Source organism: Tamandua tetradactyla, chromosome 10 (assembly GCF_023851605.1).
Source record: "Tamandua tetradactyla isolate mTamTet1 chromosome 10, mTamTet1.pri, whole genome shotgun sequence".
In the NCBI taxonomy this organism is placed as follows: Eukaryota; Metazoa; Chordata; class Mammalia; order Pilosa; family Myrmecophagidae; genus Tamandua; species Tamandua tetradactyla.
The window spans coordinates 8,493,781-8,513,064 of record NC_135336.1 but is presented as its reverse complement, the minus strand read 5'-3'; the positions used below and the strand labels follow the sequence as shown (position 1 = coordinate 8,513,064).

Sequence of the window (19,284 nt, the reverse complement as noted above, 5' to 3'; positions counted from 1 at the left end):
GTTGTCTAAAACATGCAGCCAGTATATAAATGGATCCTGGCAACAGAGAGCACCTCTCTCTGTTTCTGCCAGAGTCCTGCCACAGGTCATTAACATCTTGATAGATTTCATAAACTTTTCAGTCCAAGTACTATCACCCACAGACAAAGGCAAATCTTTAGGCCTTGAGTTGTTTGAAGGCCACGGAGGAAGCACTTGCCAGACAGACCTTGCTTGTGTTGGAGAATAGCTTCAAATAGCAGATGACTCTATCAGAATTAAATTTGAATCAAGCCCATGATAGGTTCTGAGCTCCTACCACATGCCAGACCTGACACTGTGCTAAGTGGGAGTTGAGTAGAGATGAGTTTGGGCAAAGATGAATTAGAAGAAGGCCTTGCCTCAAGAAATATTTTCTTCAAAATACACCCAATGACCTATAATGCAGGATAATGTGAGCACAAAGAAGGGAGAAAAGGTTCTTCTTGTTGAATTTATGTGGAAAGTTTTTATTAGACATGATGTCTCTGACAGACAGGAAATGTCAGTACCAGCAGAGAGGAGCAGAAGAAGACAAGTAGAGGAAACTGGTTGAGTACTATCACGATGCTAGACATTGTGTCAGGAATTTGTGGGGAACAGCAGGATGTTCAAATTGACTGATACGATGTGCTAAGAGGAGGAATGGCAAAGAACAAAAAAGAGGCTGGAGAGGGAAATTTGGTCCATGGCATGAAGGACCTTGAGGAAATACCAGAGTGTAGAGGCAGTGGGGACCCACTGAAGTCCTGAGGCCATGAACGTGAGATTTATTTAGATATGTGCTTCTCAAACTGCAATATGCATCAGAATCACCTGGGGATCCTGTGAAAAGGCAGATGTAGCTAGTAGGGCTGGGGCGTGGCCTGAGATTGGATTTGGCTAATAAACTAGCAGGTGAGTCTGCATTACTAATCCCAGAGCTACACTTTGAATAACAAAGGTCTAGAATAGATGAAAGCATGAAAAAATGGATGGGTTTGGATAGAAGCCTCATTTCAGAGCATTACCTTAATCTACATGTCCTTTTATCATTCAATTCCTTGTGACTAAAAATGATTAAAAATCCCTGATTTTGAGGGTTTTAGTCTTGTATTTTTACAGTATTAGTAGTGTTTTTCATTTAGAAGTAGTTCAGTGCATAACCCATCAGCAGTCCCCACTATTCCCTAAATGTACATGACTTCTGAGTCGATTCTAGGCAAAGACTAAATAAAATCAAATGAACAGCAAAAGCCAGAGAAAGATCTGGAGAGAAAAAGAGGTAAAGGTCTCTGAACCTGCCCAATAAGTCTTTGACCCTCCTCCCTGCAAACAAAAGACAATCAACAAAGAAACCAGACACAGGTGCAAAGATCACTTAACCAATTTAAACTGCAGTGATCTCTGTGTCCAGAGATGAAAAATCACAAAAGGTAGTGAGAACAGTGTAATGAGAAGACAGCTAGGCTGGGACAGAGGTCTCATGAAGTCAAGTCCGCTCGGTGACCCTTAACAGTGACTGCCCTTGGTCAGGTCATTTAATCTCTGGGTTTCTTCATCCATAAAATAAATGACAATAGTTACACCCTGCCTCCTCTCAAGGGTCTGGTAGTGTGTGCAAAAGCAAAGACATGCAGGATTGCTTTGGGAATCTGTGTCCTGCAAAAAGGTACCCTGTGCCTGGAAAGAGACTCCTGATGCCCTGTTCCTCATCTCTTCCTTGTCTCCCAAGAAGCTTCTCTTTTCAGTCAAACATCTGAGATGTCTCTTTCTTCTGAGAAATTTCAATTAAGCAGAGATGCCCTGCATACTTCCACTTACCGCACCAAATCCAAAACACAAAATTCAAAATGTATCCAGTATGTTGCTGCAGGAGGAAACACAATGGGATCTGTGAGGAGATGCCAAGTATGAAAGAGGCAGCCCTTTTCCTGCTAGGAGGCTACAGTCTAATAATGAGGCACATATGGAATCTTTGCATAATAGTGAAAGGATATTTTAGCAAGAGTCAGGCAGCATAATGTGTTGGTGTGCGAGCTCTGCTATTTAGGGATCTATTACCCTTCTGAGCCTTGATTTTCTCATCTGTAAAATGGAGGTAACACTTCCTAACTCAGACAATTACTATAAAGACTAATTTAAATGCAGGAGAGCTTTTTAAAAAAACTACAGAGTGCTATAGAAATATTACTTCTATTTTTATCAAATACTATATGGGGAATGCCTTATATTTTTTCATTTCTCTTTCTAAACATGAAATCTTCCTCTGTCCTACTACTAAATATGCTTAACTCCACGCTTCGATTGCAAATGAATAATAATAATCCCTTAAATGTATGTAGCCTTTTATAATTTGGAAAGTAATTGCCCAATAGTAGGTGAATGCGTGATCTCACAAAAACTAGCTGGTAACCAGGAAAAACTGCTTAGCTCGTAAAAATAAAGGAGGAAACATAAGCTAAGAAAAGTGTGATTTAGAGAAGATCATCCATCACTTCTCAGCCTTTGGGCAAAGATCAAGTTTAGAGAAGATCACCAAAATTATAGGCATTATGCCAACATAATGACAGAACATGGAAAGCACTTACCAAGTTAAAAAAAAATGCTCAGTGATGCTGGCTATTGACACTGTAACATCCTTTAAGAAAAATGTATGGAGAAAATCTGAAATGATACATACCAAAAATTAACAGTGGTGGTGCATCTGTCAAGAACAATGATATTCTAATGGACCAAAAAAAAAAGTTAAAACAAATTCATTAATTCATAATTCACAGCTATAGAGATAGTATGTAGCAGATGTCTTTCAGGGCTCTTCCTATAACACCAGGCTGCCCCTTTAACTCCACTTTTATCATACCATCTCCATCTATGCATTTGACTTGAGTAGTTATTAAGATTTCACTTAATTATTATACCACAGCCTGGGATAGGAACCAGGTGGGATGGGGGGTAAAGTGGGCAATGAAACATCTCATAAATATTGTCACAAAAATGAAAAGCAAGAATTACTTGATCACAGCTACCACAGGCAAGTCATCTCATTAAAAGGAGCAAGAACAACAGTCTTCTACACTTAACCACTAATGTGTCTCCTTAACTACCATAGACAAAGCACCTTGAGTATACTCTGCTGAAGAACTACTTTCTTGTCATCATCTTACATTTTTGTAGACACTGTAGAGTGTCAAAATGTTCTGCTCAGGGCCAGTTTAATGGATCACATATAAAAGAGTACACATGATTTATTTTAAACCTACTTTCCCAAGAAAGAGTGAAAGACAAAGAGACAAAGTTCACCCTATCTTAATAGCTAAAGAGGCAGATTAAGCTCCTGAATGGGCTGGGTTGACAGACTAGCCCCAAAAGGAGACTTCTTAGGATATTCTTTACAGTTTTGGCTTATATGGAATCCAGCTGATGTTTCTGGTTGTGTCTCACCAATCCCCTTCTGGACCTCTCTTTCCATCTTTTTTGTCTTCCTCCTAAGGGTCTGAAACTTGTTTTTCTAATTTAGTTGAACAATATATCTGTATCAGTTAAGAACTTCACAAAGCTGATCACCTGAGCTACTTTACATGCCATCTCTTGGAAAATTCCTTTATTGACTTAACATATTTTTATGCCCTTAGCTTTTCTAGCAGGCAATTTTATAAGAAAAAAAGCATGTCAGGATTACTGTTGCTTTTGAGTAACTATTGTTGAAGATAGTATCTGTTATGTTAAACTACTCAAAATCTCTATATGGATTATCTACAGACACTTCACACACGTATTTCCCCCAAAAACATGAACTCCGCAAGTTCTGTAAATGGTGGATGACAAGATGTTTGGGAAAACTTAGATTATGTGGAGGACAAAGTTCCTTCTACAAGATTTTGTCATACAGTCATTTTTCAATAAAGGACTATTTTTTCTCTCAACTCTCTACTGGTGGTAAATCAACACACATTTCCCAGGCCAAAACCCAAGAGATCCCCCTAGACTCCTTCCTCCTAGACAATTAAAACACAAAGACCCACAAATCACAGCTCTGACTGTTATCAGTTCAGCTTGGAATGAATGCACATTTCAATATATGCTCTAGGATGCACAATGGAATTACTTGAAGCCTTTCTCCTTTAAATTAAGCAGCATGTTGCACTTTCAAAAGAGAGGGTGCTAGAGGGATATTGCAGGAGAAAAAGGCTTATAATTTCCAGCAAAAGTTGAGGACCCACCAGTGTGGGTATGAGAAGAGCTAGTGAAGGCTGGAGCAGGGGGCCTAGAAGGCAATTCCTCTGAGCCTTGCACCCTCTGCCTGGCCAAATTTTTTCTGCAGCTTCCCGCCTCTGTTCATCAATGAAAAGAGTGATCTTTTGTTGAATTGGATAATAGTTTTCAAATACTGGAAGAATATATTCTCAATGTTTTTGTGTTATTACAGCATAACAGCTACAGACATGCACACTTTTTCTCCACTGCTTTCTTAAGATTATGCAATCAGCATAACAACAAATCAAGCTCTTCTCTGCTGATTTCTGTGGCAGGAAAACTGCCCTCATGGCTGATTTCAAACTACCGAAATGACATCACTGAATACAGGGTTGGGAAGAGATGTTCGGTAATACACCATTATATAGTACTTCTACCACACCAATAGAATTGGTATAAATAACCCAAAAGCTTGCATAACAGTAAAATGCAGTAGTATAATCAATCAGAAAGTGATTTTTTGGGGGGAGGTGCATGGTTCGGCTTTCAAAATTTCTGAAAGTTTACCTATTGCCTTTCATGAGTGAGTGTGAAACGGCAAAATGTGGTGCAAACTCCTCTTCCTGACTTCCCAACTTCTATACAATTCCTGATCACTATCTTTACTTTGCATTGTCCATTTTTATGTGAGGTTTGTATTTCATTAATAATCCACTTCAAATCGTTTTATAGAAACAAACAATAAACTTATAAGCAGATAAACTACTCCTTTTCAACTTGAAATTAATAAAAACTCATGGTATGATATGAAAAAAATGCATTTGTATTTTAACATGCATCTTTTAAGAATTGAAAAGTCTTTAAGACTACAGAAACTCACCTTGGCGGCATGTGGGTGGTTTGGAGAAGGAAAGGAAAGAGATGTGGTCATATTTTGGAAAAGAGATAATTCCCCAGAAACTCTAAAACCATGTCACAGTGGAAGCCACCTTCTGGTAGTCCTGACACCACTTAGAAGGCTAGCTCGGATTAAGACACTCTTAAGAATAAGTAAAAGAGGATCAATTCCAGTACAAGATTACTAAAAGATGAGCCTCTAGGAGTCTAATGACCAAAACTTGAGCTAGGTTGGTCAATTTCCTCCCACCTGCAATCTGTGTCTCTTTAGGAAGAATTCAGAGCCCACTTAGCCTCAATACTAATGCAAAAGATGCCACCCAGTGTCCTTGCTCTTCATCTGGCCCCTTCATTTTCCCCTACCTCTGTTTCTCATCTTTACAATGGGAATCATAAAAATAGCAAGGTTGTAGTGAAGATAAAGCAAGTTCATGGGTGTATGAATGATTTGTAATTTGCTGTATATTTATGTAAAGCATTTTTACTGTCTATTCTGAGGTTGGAATCCTTATCTGAAAGCAGACATTCTTCAGACTACTGGATGAGCAGCCAGGGGATTCCCTTGTCCATAGAAGGGGCTGAAAGTAAATATGCACAAAGAAAGCCTTGTTATTTCTGTCTCACACACAGAGACACACACAAGGTATGAGGTATGAAGATATAATATTGTGTGGATGGTGAAGTGGGGGAGGCTGTACTACAGCCCCTGTAATCCAGGAGGACTGAATGGATGAACTTTGTTCCATAAAAAAGAAAAAGAAGAAATGAGGCAAGAGTTGTCCCAGGTTCTTATTTTTGCTGAATCTATTCATTTGTTTACTAAATTTAGTTTTTGTGTTGTGATGTTGTTGTTTTGTGTTTTTGTTTTCTGTTTTGCCTTTCCCTGTGTTGATGCATTGCAAGCAACCTAAAAAGACTTAACCGTGAAAGATCATTCAGAGCCTTCATGCATGCTCCTTCTGACAAAGGGCCTCCCATCTTCTGCCAAGTCACAGTAACTAAGAGTCTCATTCATTTAATGCAGATGCCTGGACAATCTTGTTCTGGCTGCTATTTCCATTCCAACAAGGAGCTCTGACCCGATTATTAAAGCTTAACAGACAAAGAAAAGAAACTGGCAAATTCTTACTATAGTAGAAATGACTAAAATCAGATATATATTTTTTGAGAATAGCTTTTGGCATGGAGTAGGGATTAGAGTATTTTGGCAGAGAAGAAGATCAAAAAGAACACAAAGGACCTAGTACTTAAAGAAGATAAATGAGGTACCAAAGTGCAAAGGATGAAAGTCCAACAGCAAAAAAGCAAAGACAATGACATAAAATTTCACGTGCAAAGTATGCAACCTCCCCTACTGCCCTTCATTCATGTAAATACCATGAAACTAAAGAAACATAGAAAAACTAGCTGCCAAATAGACCTTGCCTACTCTTCCAACTTCCTATTAGGTTTGGAGCTGGGTTCCCAGCGTGAGTCTTTAAGACACAGCTGTTCATATTTATCTGTTGATTTTACCAATTTTATTAGTCAGGGCTCTCTAGGGAAACAAAACCCACAGGTTATTTCTGTAAATATCTTATAAAAAATCATCTCAAGCAACTCTGGGGATGCACAAGTCCAAATTCCATAGGGCATGCAAGCTGGGAACTATGATGAAGGTTTACGACGAATTCCCTAGAGAAGCTGTCTGGCTGAAGTGGAGATGACATCGTGGGACATGGCTCCCGGGGATGAGCCTAGACCTGGCATTGTGGGATTGAGAAGACTGCTTGGCCAAAAGGGAGAAGAGAAATATAACAAAATAAAATTTCAGTGACTGAGGGATTTTAAATAGAGTCAAGAGGCCATTCTGGAGGTTATTCTTATGCATTATATGGTTATTTCTTTTTAGTTTTTAGTATATTAGAACAGCTGGAAGAAAATACCTGAAACTGTTGAACTATAACCCAGTAGCCATGATTCTTGAAGATGAATGGATAACTATATAGCTTTCACAGTGTAACCACATGATTGTAAAAACCTTGTGACTGACACTCCCTTTACCCAGTGTATGGAGAGATGAGTGAAAAAACAAGAACAAAAAATAAATAAATAATAGGGGTGAATAGGAGATATGGGGTGTTCTTTCTTTACGTTTTTTTTTTTATTCTTGTTTATTTTTTTGGAATAATGGGAATGTTAAAAACGTTGATCATGGTGATGAATGTGCAAATATATGATGATACTGTGAACTATTGATTGCACACTTTGGATGATTGCATGGTATGTGAATATATCTCAATAAAATTACATTAAAAAGTGAGTTAATGAAAAGCCTAAATTATGTTTTCCTTTGTATTAGAGGGAAACAAGAGATAAATAGTAATTGACAGAATTGAAAGAAAGGCAGAGGCTTTCGAAAATCAGCCTTTCCCCAATAGTTAGTGCTCGTGAACAGAGGCAGCACTAAGTTCTGTTTAAAGTATACTATGGGTTTGGCACTTTCTAGGAATTTTACTCATGTCATATGATTTAATCTTCAAAAGAGCAAGAACTCTTCAGATTCTTTTCAGATACATTTTATCACCTCCATTTTATAGATGAGGAATCAAAGGTCCTGAAATGAATGGACAAGTTGGGTTTCAAAAGTTCATTCCTATTCAATTCTTGGAATCAGTTTGAAGCACTAGCATATGTGGTGCACAGCAGTCCTCTCTGTTGATCTAGTTCTACTTCCTATTGACGGAGGGGTTTGTTCTGTTTGCATGGATGCTTCGATATGCAAGAGTTGCCCTCCTGAAATTTGTTCAATTTTTTTTCTTAAAATGATTCTTCACTTAAGATGTAGGAATTGCTGAGCTTCTCTTTTGGGTCATTTAGTGATCACGTTAAAAACCAGGAAATAAAACTTATTAAACCCATTAGGTATCTAAAGTCAGAAGTATAAACAGCATTATCCATTTGATATTATGAATTATGCCATAGAAAAGAGTTTCCTCCTTTCCTAATTATAAAAATATTTTACTTACCATCGTAAAGACCACGGCATTTTTAATGTTCTCTTGGTGGTGTAAAAAGGGCCACATACATACTAGGCCCTCTGGGCAGGAGAGAAAAGTAACCCTTCATCCTTATTGACATTTTCAATGAAAATACTTATGTACTGATAGCTATGATAATGTGAATGTAGGCAGTTGCTTTATATTGGAAGCAACATGGACTTAAGCATTAGATTTGTTTTTTTTGTTTGTTGGTATTTTGTGTTGGGTGTGTGGTCCTGGAATAGAACCCAGGTCTTCCACATGAAAAGCGGGCATTCTAACCACTGAACTACCCATGCACCCCTAGATTTGGCTTTTATCTTAACTCTGGACAAATGACTTGTCATCTTACACTGAATTATTTCTCTGGTTTTGCTCCTCATATGATTGCATAAAAAATAAAATTTAAATTCTATATGCTGGCTTCATTCTATTGTCTATGCTTCATTTCTACTGCACTCAGAGTGGAACAGTTGGTAGCCCAATGTAGCTAAATGGAGAGTACCTGTAAGGGACAGAGTTTGGAACCAGAGAGATCAGTTAAGAAGCTAATTCAACATTCCTTGACAGCAATGCTGATGGCCTGACTTGAGGTAGTCACAGTGAGGGCTCAGTGAAGGGACCAGGATGTACAAATAGTTGTGGGGGTCAATCTGGTCATATTGTCAACCACAGGGCAACAGGAAACTTATCCCTAAGTGGACATACTATTCTCTTACCGTGTTATTCAAGGAAAATGCTGTATTTCCCCTGCCCTTTGCTTGGCCATAACTACTCACTCAGTCAAGAGCCAGAAGCCTTGAATGGTTTCTCCAGATGTCTCTGCTAAATGGCCTTTCAGGTCCTCCATGGCTGTCTCAATGGCCCCGGGCTGAGTGGAAGAAGAAAACACCTTGTTTAGAGAAGACTGAGCCCTCTTTAAGTTTAAGATTAACACTATCTTCCCAGCAGCAGCTACAGAAAGCAAACCAGGAGAGATATTGTTCTTTTATTTGCCTATTTATTCTAGGTACTACTCACAGAGAGCTTAGTCTTGAACTCTGGTATTTACTAAACTGATCTCTTGAGGTAGAATGAAAGTGATCCAAGACCTGTCTCCATAATCCCTACCCATTCTTTCTTCTTAGAAATGAAGACAGCCGTTTTCAGAGGTTGCCTTTTTCTGAACAGACATAAGTATCAGAAAATTCAAGGCATTTAGCAATCTATAGGTACCTAAATCAAACCTTTCCTCTTTAGAGAGTACATAGCAATAAAATACAAATAAGCAACTTCTTCCAATGCTTTGACCATAAATTTTAACTGACTCTGGGAAATGAACTCTTTCTGTCTGTTCAGCTCCTTTTCTTCACACTCCTCTAAGCAGATGCACCTATTTATGTGTCTAGCTCTAGCGTAAAGATTGATTAGCCCCTCTCCTAATAGAAAGCTCAGACTCTCTACCTCAGTGACTATTATACTTCAGTGCACATCAGAATCACCTAGACTTTGTTTCAAAACACAGATTACTGTCCTCCATCCCCAGAGATTCTGATTCAGCCTGAGAACTTGCATTTTTAACAAATCCCCAGATGATGCTGTTGGTGAGGGATTATGCTCTTTAAGTAGCTGATCTCAACCTTAATTGCACATCAGATTCAATTGGGTAGCTTTTAAAATGCCCACTGCACTGCCCAGGCTGCACACCAGACAAATGATATAAAAATCTCATTCGGTGGAACCTATGTATGTATCAGTGCATCAGTATTTTTTAAGCCATCCTAGATGACTCCAATGTGTAGCCAAGGTTGAGATAGTAGCACAGGATTATCTAATCTAAATCACTCCTTTTTTTTTGTTTTTTGCATAAGCAGGCGCCAGGAATCAACACGTCTCTGGCATGGCAGGCGAGAACTCTGGCTGCTCAGCCACCATGGCCTATCCTAAATCGTTCCATTTTATAGATGAAGAAATTAGGGCCAGTGCAGGGAAGTAACCTGCCCAAGTTAACTCAGTTTAGAAGTGTCAGAGACGAGAGAAGGCATCCAGACCATTCATTTCCAGGCCCACGTACAATGCTGACCTCACTCATGACCCTGAGTTACAGTAATGACAAATATATTGGAAGTTCTCATATATTTTCTCTATTATAGGGCTTTAAGGTCAAATACCAAGCCCTCTCTAAATACTAATACTCCTAATCCTTCCAGTCTGAGACACTTCTCTCAGGAAAGGAAACAGACATTAGTCTGTCTAGGACCCATTCAAATAGCTTTTTCTCCTAGGATTGCAGGGGTTATAAGATTTTTGTTTGCTTGTTTGCTCAACTGTGACAAAAGGGAGTTAGCTCTGAAACATTTTGGCCATGGAGTCCTTTAGTCAAGAAGAATCTTATATTGGAAATAACACGTGAAAAACAGGAAAAGAAGAGCAATTCCAGATGAAGGAGGATAAGGGTTATAGTGCCTCACATACTTAGCTTACTCCCCCTGGCCCTCATCCACTCCACCCATTCCAGGACATGGGCAGAACATTCTGAACACAGAGTTGAGTGACCTTGGTTGATTCCAATTCTGTCATGAAGTAATTTTGTGGCTTATAGCCAATGACTTGACTTTCCTGGGCTTCTGTTTCTTTATAAGACAGTTCGGTAGACTCAACCAACGCTGAGATGATTATCAAAGTCTAGAAATCCTTAAGAAAATGTGATGACAGCTCTTATACCAAGAGATTCTGATTCTATCACCTTAACACGTTTCCACCATTGAGCTGGACAGTCAGCCAGTGGATTGAATGATCTCTGGCATTCTGTCATCCTCTGCTGCTGGTTAAAGAATTGTCAGAAAGCTAACATGACATCCCATGCTTGCTGAAACCCGAGTTGCATGAAATCAGTAAGTTCTGAGACATTCATACAAATAGACCTTAAACTCCAGTTGACAAAAGAGTCCTGTGCCAACATCACTGCTTTTCAGTGACCTTGCTGGCAGGAATGGACTATCCTAGTGGGGAATGTCCTATGATTCCATGACAATTCCCCTCTGTCTAACCTCAGCCCCCATGACTGCAGCCTGGCTCTTCCAAACCCGTCTTGCTAATGACTCAACATGCTTAGTTTTCCTCTCTCTTCCTGTATTTACATGATTTCTGCTTCAGCTAATATAATTCAGTAATGTGACTAATACTTCTCAGAAGAAAAAAATGTAAGTGGAGATGGAGAATAATAAAATAATCTTACAATTAGCATTTATTGAATGTTTTTATGCCAGGCACTTGGCCAAACAATATGTAAAGATGAATGTAATACTGGAAAACATCCAAAACTTTAGCTGCCTTCCCTATGGAAAGCAATTGGAAAAATATATCCAAATAAGAAGTTATATATCCTTTGATCCAGATCTTCCACCTCTGGGAAGTTCTACTCCTTATACATATGTATGTGCAAAATGACATATGTATAAATTGTTCTTTGCAACCTTATTTTTGGATAGTAAACATTTGGAAACAACTCAAATATCTATCAATAAGGGGCTAGTTAGACATATCATGGAACACACCCATACAATGGAGTACGATGGGGTAAAATGAATGAGGAGACTTGTGTCAACATAGGAAATAGATTATTCAAAATATATTATCAAGTGAAAGAGAAAAAAGTTCAAAATAGAGGGTAAAATATGCTAATGTTTATAGAAAAAGGAGACGGGATAAAAATATATGTTCACGTTTACTTGCATCTATCTAAAAAAAAACTCTAGAGGATACATAGACTATTTGCAGTGATTATCTAGGGCTGGGGAAGGCACTTGATGGCTGAGAATAGAGAATGGAGGTGATGTCTTACTGTACACCTTTTCAAAAGTCAAATGTTTAAAATAAAATGTGCTATTTACAGAATGGATTGGAAGGCCCTGGAGTTCTGTTAACGTCCTCACTGTCTGTAATGTTTTTATGTTCAGCAAAGAAACATTGGCCAAGCCCTTAGGCAATAGTTATGTATTATAACATAATAAATAATTTTATTCTCCTCCATGTGTTATTATTGCAAAAATAATCAATTATAGACATTTAGTGTCCAAAAGTGAAATACAGTACATGAACACTTTTTCAAGCACCTAGAACAAAAGGTTTAAATCTCAGTCTTTCTATTTTTTCTGAAACCTCTGGTAAGTTATCGGGTCATTCTATACATCATTTGGTAAATATATAAGTTAATATTAACTATAACAGCTATTGGAAGATGCCCAGGAGATGGTGTACATAAAATTTTTGGTAAACACTGAATAATAAAAGATTTTATCATCTTTATGATTATTATTATTAATATTAAATAGAAGGGAAATAGTCATACCAGGATTAAGAGAAAAAAATTTTTACTGCAATTCAACAATGAGCTGTGAGAGTTCTAGCAGCTTAAGACAAATAGGGAAATATTATGGAAAGGAAAGTGTAACAAGGCAACATATATATGCTCCTTATCCTAAATTTTAAGAAAAATGTCTTAGGCAGGATCCTTATTTATGAGTCATTGCATAGCATGATGGGGAATATTCTTTTTAATAGTTAAGCACTAAATGTCTTCAGTCAAAGCAAGCCTATTAAGAGAATTTCAAAGATGTATGTGTTTGTTTCCGTACATTTTCTTGAGCTAGACTAGCCCGCAGGCCAGTTGTCACAAAAACAGTATCCATGTCAAACAATAATTTTTACTGTACACAGAACCCCTGAGTGAGAGGAAGAGGCAATATAGAAAGAAGTGCTCCTAAAGACTGAACACACTAGGTTCAATCTTGTTGGTTTCATCATAGCCAGGGAACACATAAGGGAAGTTACCCAGCTCTGAATTAGATGTGATTTGTTAAGTTCCAGTAAACTTTTCTTTCCCTGGTTTAGAAGGAAATTCATCTTATCTCATTATTGCCTAAACGTCTGCTCTCGGAAAGAAAATTCATCTTTATTACTATTTTTGAGGGACTTTAGTTGAAGATATAGAGTGAAGAAACTTTTGCTCAGTAACTTAACTAATTTCTGGACCAAAAAGTAGCTCACACAGGCAGTAACAATTCAACTAATATATTTAGTTGCTCCCAGTGCAAGAGCAAGACACAGGGAACCCTATCGCAAGAGAAGAGGGAAAGGGAGAGAGTATGAAAGCCAAATTAGTGTCATGAAAGCAATGACATCTCGCTACACAATGGGAAGTCCCGAACCTGCTTATTAAAGTCTTGTTGCTCACAATAGAACACAGGCTATAAAAAGGCCATGGGGGAACCATTAATTAAATATTAAAAGATCAAATAGTTTTAGTTCCATTAGGTTGTATGTAATTTACATTCTCAAGTATAATTTTAGAGATAATTCCCCAGTCCTAATCGCTTTCAACTTTCTGATAAGGTATCTACAAATATAGAGTCCTACAGGGAGTTTAAAAATATCTTTCTCCATGAGGATAAAGTATTGCTCCTTTCATAAGGAATTGCTTTTGAATATCAGTCTCCACAACAAAAGTGATTATCATAATATTCCTCAAGTTATTAGCCTTGAGGGGTGCTTTTGTTCGCAGAAGGCACTAGGCCTTTTTAGATATGTCTGAGCAATAATAGAAGATGAACTAAAACAGAATGAAAAGGTTCTCTAAACAGACCATTGGCGAATGGTTCAGACCTTAATTATCATGACCCCTCAATCATTTTTCAAGGTCAGAGGCCAGAGGGTGTGATGGAAAATGTTAGGAATCCTGGTTTACAGACCCAGCTTCCAATCTCAGCACGGCCCCTAAATTGCTGTCTGACCTTGGACAAGTCATGGCTCCTTTGTGGGCTTCAGGGTTTGCATTACATATACTTTATGGCCCCTTGTCAAATGTTGACAAGGATGCAGAGCAACAGAAACACTCATCCATTGCTGGTGGGAATGCAAAATGGTACAACCACTTCGGAGGACAGTTTGACAGTTTCTTAAAAAGCTAAACATTCTCTTACCACATGATCCAGCAACTGAGATGTTAACTCAGTTATGGCTCCAGCAAATGAGATGCCCTTCCAGAGGCTCCCTCTGGCTTTGAGCAGAAAGCTGCTGCTCATTATTGATGAAAGCCTGAGGGGAAGGAGCAACATCCCATACTGACTCATAACAACTCCAGAAGCCTTAGGGGTCAGAATGAATTTTTCAATGATCTGCTATTAAATATGTGATCTAATGCATGAAGTTGTTATGCTAAAAATCCCTCATTTGTCCTGTGTGAAATAAGATTTCCATATCAGACAACTTTATGCAAATCCAGCTTGAGGCATATAATCAATATTCCTCATTATAGTGTGTTTAATCCTGGCCATCCTACAACAGGAAGTCAAGGAATAATTTCCGTTTCCAGTTTAAAACAGGAAACAACCTCAACAACCAGCAAAAGCTAAATAAATTATAGTTACATCCCGCCCCCCCCCAAAAAAATTGTAGTACATCCCCATCATGGAATATTGTGGCGCCTCTAAAAATGATGCTATAGAAGTATATTTATTGATTTAACAATATATTTGGATGATAATCTGATTTTGTACAAAATTTGCACATAGGAAAAAAGGATAGAGAAGAATTTACACTAAATGTGTGAGAACACATTCAATAATCCACTTTGGTTAATTTACAGCAGTAAAATTGTTACTTTGTTATTTATCTACTTTACTGCTTTTTATTCAATAAACTATATCCGTACAAAATTCTAAGATTTATAAGTAAATAAAATGTTTGACAAAGAATTGCTCCATTCAATTATATACCATGCTTCTGAATTTGCAAGATATCTTTTAAATTCTTACTTTGGAATAAACTGATTTTTTTTTCTTAAATTGCTGCATACTGTCATAACACTCTGGATTAAGAACTGGGAAACAGTGACTCCTGCCATAGCTTTGTCATTTACTCGATGCTTGGCCAAGTCAAAACAAATGGTTGTGATGCTGGGCAAGTAACTTCTCCTCTCTGGGCCTTATTTCCTCTGAAAACAAGGGTGCTGACTGAAGCCCGAGTACTCATAATGTGGTCTGCGAACAGACAGAATCAGTATTGCCAAAGTACTTAAGAAAATGCAGAATCCCAGACCTACTGGATCAGATTATGCATTTTAGCAAGATTCCCAGGTGATGTGCATTTACATTAAAGATTGAGAAGCACTGAACTAGGTCATCTGTCGATGACATTCCAGCTCTAAGAGAAGGGGTGTTGTTTTGTGATGAATCTCTCAGATATCTAAATCTTTAAGAGCCTTGGCTTTATTAGTGGCCTTGAGAAAATGAACTTAGCTTCTTTTACTTATATTCTTTATTGGTTGTTAAAGTGGATTAGGTAGAGACGTGTCCCCACCCATTTGGATGGGTCTTGATTAGTTTCTGAAGTGCTAAAAAAGAGATTCAAAGAGAGCAGAGCAGAATAGACATAGCCACAAGAAGCAGAGCCCACCAGCCAGTGACCTTTGGAGATGAAGAAGAAAAATGCCTTCCGGGGAGCTTCATGAAACAGGAAGCCAGGAGAGGAAGCTAGCAGATGACACCGTGTTCACCATTTGCCCTTCCAGATGAGAGAGAAATCCTGACCGTGTTCACCATGTGCCTTTCCACTTGAGAGAGAAACCCTGAACTTAATCCGCCTTCTTGAACCAAGGTATCTTTCCCTGGATGCCTTTGATTGGACATTTCTATAGACTTGTTTTAATTGGGACATTTTCTTGGCCTTACAACTGTAAACTAGCAACTCATGAAATTCCCATTTTTAAAAGCCATTCCATTTCCGGTATATTGCATTCTGACAGCTAGGAAACTAAAACATTGGTACATACCCTATATATCTCTCTATATATATCTCACCCTGGGGGTTAGGGTGAGGGCATGGTCATCTTAATGTCATTCCATATGACAAGCTACCAAAATGCAAATGTCAAATCAAGAAAAAGAAGAGAAAAGCATTTATAATGGCAATGAAAATTAGATGCCATTTATGGGATATTTATTAATGTCATTCACTATACTAAGCATTTCTACAATATAAGCTTATTTAAACCTCCATATAAAAGGGATATTTTATCTCCACTTTATAGGTGAGGAAATTGAAGTTTAGAATTAAAGATGTTCTTAAAAGTTACATACATTGTAAGTGGTGGAGTTATGATTTTAACTGTTGACCCATCTTCCAAGAGTACATGTATGAATACACATGCACACATGTGTCCATGCTCCTCCCCTATCCTCTTGTCTTCACTATCACTATTTTAGCAGACTTATGGTTTACAAGCTGGTAAAACTGACTCATTCATTCCAAAACTATTTATCATTTAAATTTCTGTTGAGCCATCAATTTTATTTTCACTATGCTCACAAACCAATAAGTCCATCTTTATCCACTGCATCATAGTTAGAGCTCTTCATCTCACGTCACTGTGGCTCTTGTCTGAAGAAGAGCCAATACTGAGTACCTTGGGAATTAGCCCTCACAGCTCCTAAACAGTCCTCTGAACTACTTTAACCTCATTACCAAATTTAAAAAAGGTTTTCCTTCTCAGGCTCTTCAGAATTTAGAATCTGTTTTCTATAAAACTGATGGAGAAGATGTTCTTCACCTCAACTGGAGTCAGTCAGTGAAAACACATTGAAGGAGCCATAAGTTCAACAGCATGTGGTCAGAAGGGCACGGGACTTACAGTCAAAAGATCCAGATTCTGATTTCAGCTCTTCCACCAACAGTATCTGATTTGTACTGGTCACTCCAATCCTCTGAAACTTCAATATGATTGCCCTTAAAGCTAGTGTCCTCCCCTTTGCCTACCTCATAGCATCGCTCTTGGGATCAATCAAAATTTGAACATATGTTTTATAAGATGCATAAAGCCATATAAATAGAGATAGAATGCTATTTTTTTAAAATAAGGTGTGATGGCTTTGGGATGTGTCAGTTTAGCTAAGCTGCAAATATATTTGATAGAATTCCCTCCCCTGTATGTTTTCACATTAGGGTTGACCAAAAGAGACATCTGTGTAATATTTGAGAAGCAGAAGTTCCACTAATTGTGTGAACTTGGGCAAGTAAATAAACTCTAAGATTTTAGTCCTTCTAGAAAATAAAAAGAAGAATGATTTCTACTTCTGAGGGGCTCTGAGAAGATTGGATGAATTAAATCATATAAAAAGCTTGATACAGTGCCTTACATTTATTGATAAATGCTAGCTATCATTATAACTGGTTTATCTACTGAATCTTCCCATTGGAAGACAGATACACACACGCACACACACTATATGCATTTTCAAGATTGAAAATCAAAGATTATTTTACCCGTGTAACGAAGTACTTCCGGGAAATGTAAGGCTTGTGATAAGGATTGGGGTAGAGAATTGATTCAGTGACACTCGGCTGCCTTGAAATCTGTCTTGGCTCTGAGTCCTTGCCTGGGTCCCCCTCCTCTGTGGACAGGTGATCGGTCTCGGAGGGTTGGACATCTCCCTCTTGCTTCAGAGACACAGGCTGGAATCCTTCATAATTCCTGATCATTGACATTTCTTCTACCTAAAGCAAGGGAAGAAGCAGTTTTCTCATTAGAAAACAGACATCTGTGTCCTGTCTGTGGAGAAGGAGCCTAAGATGAGCAAATGACATTCCTGAAAATGACACAGACACTCCACACATCAACTCAACAGAGCGCCGATGGATAATAATAAAGGCTCCTAAATGTCACCCACGATTCTGCAGGGGCATTTACCGGGAGAGAAGCAGAGACCCTGCAAGTAGTTCCCTTTACTCATCTTTACTCCCAGAGAGCAGAGAGCTGAACAAGGGAATATAAATAGGAAATATTTAGCAACAATTTCTCTCCAAAATTTCATAGCATTTTTTATATGAAAACCCATCAGCCTGCAAGCTTATTTAAGAGTGAAAAGGAGACTAATGTGTCTTCTCCCAAGCTTCTCGAGTGGTAATAGGGCATTTAAAACTTAGCATATCTTTTAACTGGAAAAAAAATCCCATTCTAAAAGTTAACCCTAAGGAAGTAATTTAGATAAATACTCAAAGGCATATATACAGAAGGTTGTTCTTTATAGCATTGTGTGCAATGGCAGAAAATTCTAATCACACTAAGTATCCAGCATAGGGAACTGACTAAATAAAATATGATAAACTGTAGAGTGAAAATAATGTAGCCATTGAAAGTGTGAATACATATTTTTATGATGGAAAATTGTCCAAACAAAATTTTTATGGAAAAAGTAAGTTACAAAATATTATGAATATTGTTATACAATTTTGTTGAAATAATTCAGAAAGAGAGGGAGAAGGAAGGTAGGCAGGAAGAAAAAGAATACCCATAATTCTAGAAAGAATTAAACTAAAATATTAACAATGGTTCTCTCTAGAAGATATGTTTAAAGGCGATTTTAATTTTCTGTTTCCCTAAATTCCTGGATGCTTGCAATGATCCTATATGAATCACAATTAAAAAAAAATAAGTTGATTTTATTTTGAAAATAAAGAATAAAACAAAGTATAAGGCACACCCTAGCCAAGGGAAATGTACATCTAAGCAGGGCATAATATCCAAGCTGTGGCTAGCTGAGTGTCCCTAGAGCAGGCACATTGCCCTTGCTTCACAGGTGGGTTTCACATCCAGCCTTACTGTGTAACTGGGAATGCCATCTTATTCTCAGGGCTGCCTCGGTGATCTTCAACAGACAAAGGAAGCCTTAATTCAATTTCCTTGGTCTCTGTGAAACACCAGAAAGTGAGACCAAGCCCCTGACCCCAGCAAGCTTTCACTTTGAAGATGGGATTAACTAGAGAGAACGCATGAGAACGGTGAAAATAGGATGGCTGTGCAAATGACTGCCCAGAACTGCGTACTTCTGAGCATGCAAAGGGTACAATTAACAATGATGCCAGGATAATAGGAAAGAATAGGACTGTTTCAGGCAAATCTGAGTATAGGTGTTCACTTGAGGGGTTGAAACATGGAAGAAAACACAGCTGGTTGTAACAGCAACTCACAAGTGACCAGCCCTCTGCAGTTTGCAGGCATTTCATCTCAGCTGATCCTCCCAGCAGCTCCAGGAGGAAGATTGTTCTTTGCTTAGTCCCCATCCTTTTGAGGCGCAGAGTTCAGGGGCCTGCCCATGGATACACCTGGACCCCCCAACATGGACTCCCTGCTGTGCTT

The 19,284-nt window shown here is 38.2% G+C and overlaps 1 protein-coding gene across 1 annotated transcript in view; it reads right to left on the bottom strand.

Moving 5' to 3' along the window:
- The window catches only part of TPRG1 (tumor protein p63 regulated 1), a 153,206-nt gene that overhangs the window by 101,270 nt on the left and 32,652 nt on the right, over window positions 1–19,284 (bottom strand). The window contains exons 2-3 of the mRNA XM_077117867.1: window positions 17,412–17,642; window positions 8,891–8,982 (exon numbers count right to left, since the gene is read on the bottom strand). Coding sequence (XP_076973982.1) covers window positions 8,891–8,982; window positions 17,412–17,633 — 314 coding nt within the window. The 5' untranslated portion in view covers window positions 17,634–17,642. The remainder of the gene's footprint in view (window positions 1–8,890; window positions 8,983–17,411; window positions 17,643–19,284) is intronic.